Source organism: Diabrotica virgifera, chromosome 8 (assembly GCF_917563875.1).
Source record: "Diabrotica virgifera virgifera chromosome 8, PGI_DIABVI_V3a".
Classification (NCBI taxonomy): domain Eukaryota; kingdom Metazoa; phylum Arthropoda; class Insecta; order Coleoptera; family Chrysomelidae; genus Diabrotica; species Diabrotica virgifera.
In genome coordinates, this window is record NC_065450.1 from 60333995 (window position 1) to 60336389 (window position 2395).

At 34.2% G+C, this 2395-nt stretch overlaps 1 protein-coding gene across 1 annotated transcript; it reads right to left on the reverse strand.

The window, feature by feature from the left end:
• Nucleotides 1–1104, reverse strand: LOC126890164 (protein GVQW3-like). Its single transcript, XM_050659017.1, has 2 exons — nucleotides 751–1104; nucleotides 1–11 (listed from the first exon to the last, which is right to left on the reverse strand). The coding sequence occupies exons 1-2, from the start codon at nucleotides 1091–1093 to the stop codon at nucleotides 1–3; spliced, it is 354 nt and encodes a 117-aa protein (XP_050514974.1). The 5' UTR covers nucleotides 1094–1104.
• Between the last annotated feature and the right edge of the window lie 1291 nt (nucleotides 1105–2395).

A 2395-nucleotide genomic window follows, 5' to 3' on the forward strand; every position in this document is an offset into this window, starting at 1 on the left:
TCAAGTGATATCTATACAAAATTATATTATTGAAGCTATTATACATTTAGCCATATCTTAATTTTTTTTAATAAGATTTTTTGCATCTGGTTTTGGTAACACTTTAGAAAAAGTCACGCGTCGCCACTGCTGGCAGGGTTGCAAAATAGGCTTCCACAGCTGCTATGACTTCATCATTTGATGGAAAGCGCTTTCCACGCATAAATTTTTTTAAGTACTGAAATAGATGGAAGTCACTAGTGGTCAAATCTACTGAATAAGGTGGATGCTCCAACAATTCGAGCTTTAATTCATGGATTTTAGCCATTGTTAAAATGCTCATATGACACGGTGCATTATCCTGATGAAAGAGGATTTTTTTCTTCTGCAAACCAGGTCTTTTTTCACGAATTTTTTCCTTCAGCTGGTCTAAGAGGTTACAATAATATTTAGAATTTATTGTTTTACCAATTTGCAAGTAATCCACAAACAAAATTCCTCTTGCATCCCAAAAAACTGATGCTAACACCTTCTTAGCCGATTTGTGGACGCGAACTCGTTTTTTAGCCGAGGAACCAGGTTCACACCACTCTTTAGCCTCTTGTTTTAATTCAGGATCATAGTGATAGACCCAAGTCTCATCCATAGTGATGAATCGATGCACAAAATCCACTTTATCCTTTCGAAAACGCTCTAAATGCTGCTGAGAAAGTCGCATTCGAATGTGTTTTTGTTCCGTTGTTAGAGAATGCGGCACCCATTATGAACACAGTTTTCTGAAACCCAACACTTCAGTCAAGATATTGCTTATACTGTCCAATGAGATCCCTAGGGCTTCTACTAAATCTCTTTCAGTCACTCGACGATTTTCCAATACCATATCCTGTATTTTTTCCACGATTTCTGGGGTTGTTACTGTTTTTGGACGTCCTTGACGTGGATCGCCTGCTAGGCTTGTACGACCACGTTTAAATTCAGCAACCCATCTTTGTACTGTACTAATTGAAGGGGAAGAGTTCTTATAAACTTCTAACATTCGTTCATAAATTTCCTTTGCTTTTAAACCTTCCAAAAATAAAAATTCAATCACTGCACGATACTTGATTTTTTCCATTTTGATAAATAGTGTGAAACGTCAATAATAAATAGCTTGGAAACAAATAATTAATTGACAGATTGGCATGCAACTTCACACAAGTTCATATGAAGAGTCTACCAACATAACCTAAAAGATTTATGCTGGTAGCAAAGTTCACTCTTATCGAACCGCAAAACTTATTGAACAACCATACTATTTGTGATGAGCCCATACCAAATACATTAGATGGTTTTACAGTCCATCGTATTTGCCCATACTCATAAATTTTTAGTAAAAGAATTAGATACAAAAAATGACTGAAGCTTTGAATAACGAGTCAAGAAAAATACGATTAAATATAAACTATAATAAAACTAAAACTACGACCAACCAAAACAAAAATCTCAATATTACAGCAGAACGCTCAAACTTGGAATAAGTAAATGAATATGTCGCCGTCCCGGAAGAACAATGTCGTACCTAACTGAAAATTTTGTCAATTTCTATTTATGGCGTAATTCACTTGAATACTGTGTACACATGATATAAAACGACAAAACTGTATTTTAACTATGTGCTGATCCACTACAGGGTAGTTGCGTCGTTATTGAAATACGCTCCATTTTAGATCTTGTTTCAGATGCACAATGACGCAACTGTAGATAGGGATGAAAATGAAGGATTAAATTAAGAAAATGAAATTGGAACCAATAGGGATGAAAACAAAAGTCATCGTTGTAAGAATAAACACCATACCGATGCTCCTGGATGAATATTCTTCATTTAATCCATGTTTTAAATATTTAAAAATCGTTTTTTTGGCTCTCTCTAAGTTAATGGAGGCCCGAGTAAACTCTAATCCAGTACATAAAGAGAAAATCTGGCCACAGGTCTTTAGAATCTTACAAGTAAAAGATGTGGAATCAAACAAATTAGCCAGGAACAAAAATCGAAAATCGAACAGAAGAAAAAGATACAACTTATTCAAGAAAAGAAAAGAAGAATCAGAAACCCAATTCACTGACAGAATAACAATAGTGATCAGTAACGAACCATAAGAGAAAAATAGTGTAGGAAATATGAAACAATTTCAAGGACACAAAAACTAGAACTCCAAGCGAAACAACTGAGATGAAAAAAAAAAGAGAAAACAAAATAGATAGCGCTACAACTAATGTCATTATAATATAATGATTTTTAAGGACAAACGTGATATCTTAAATTTTAAAGTATGAGTGATATCTTAAAATCAATAGCTATAATCTACGTAACACAAAATCTTTTGTGAAATCCGTGAAAATTTCATTTGATGTATAGCCGTACCATTCTCTCAGGTTG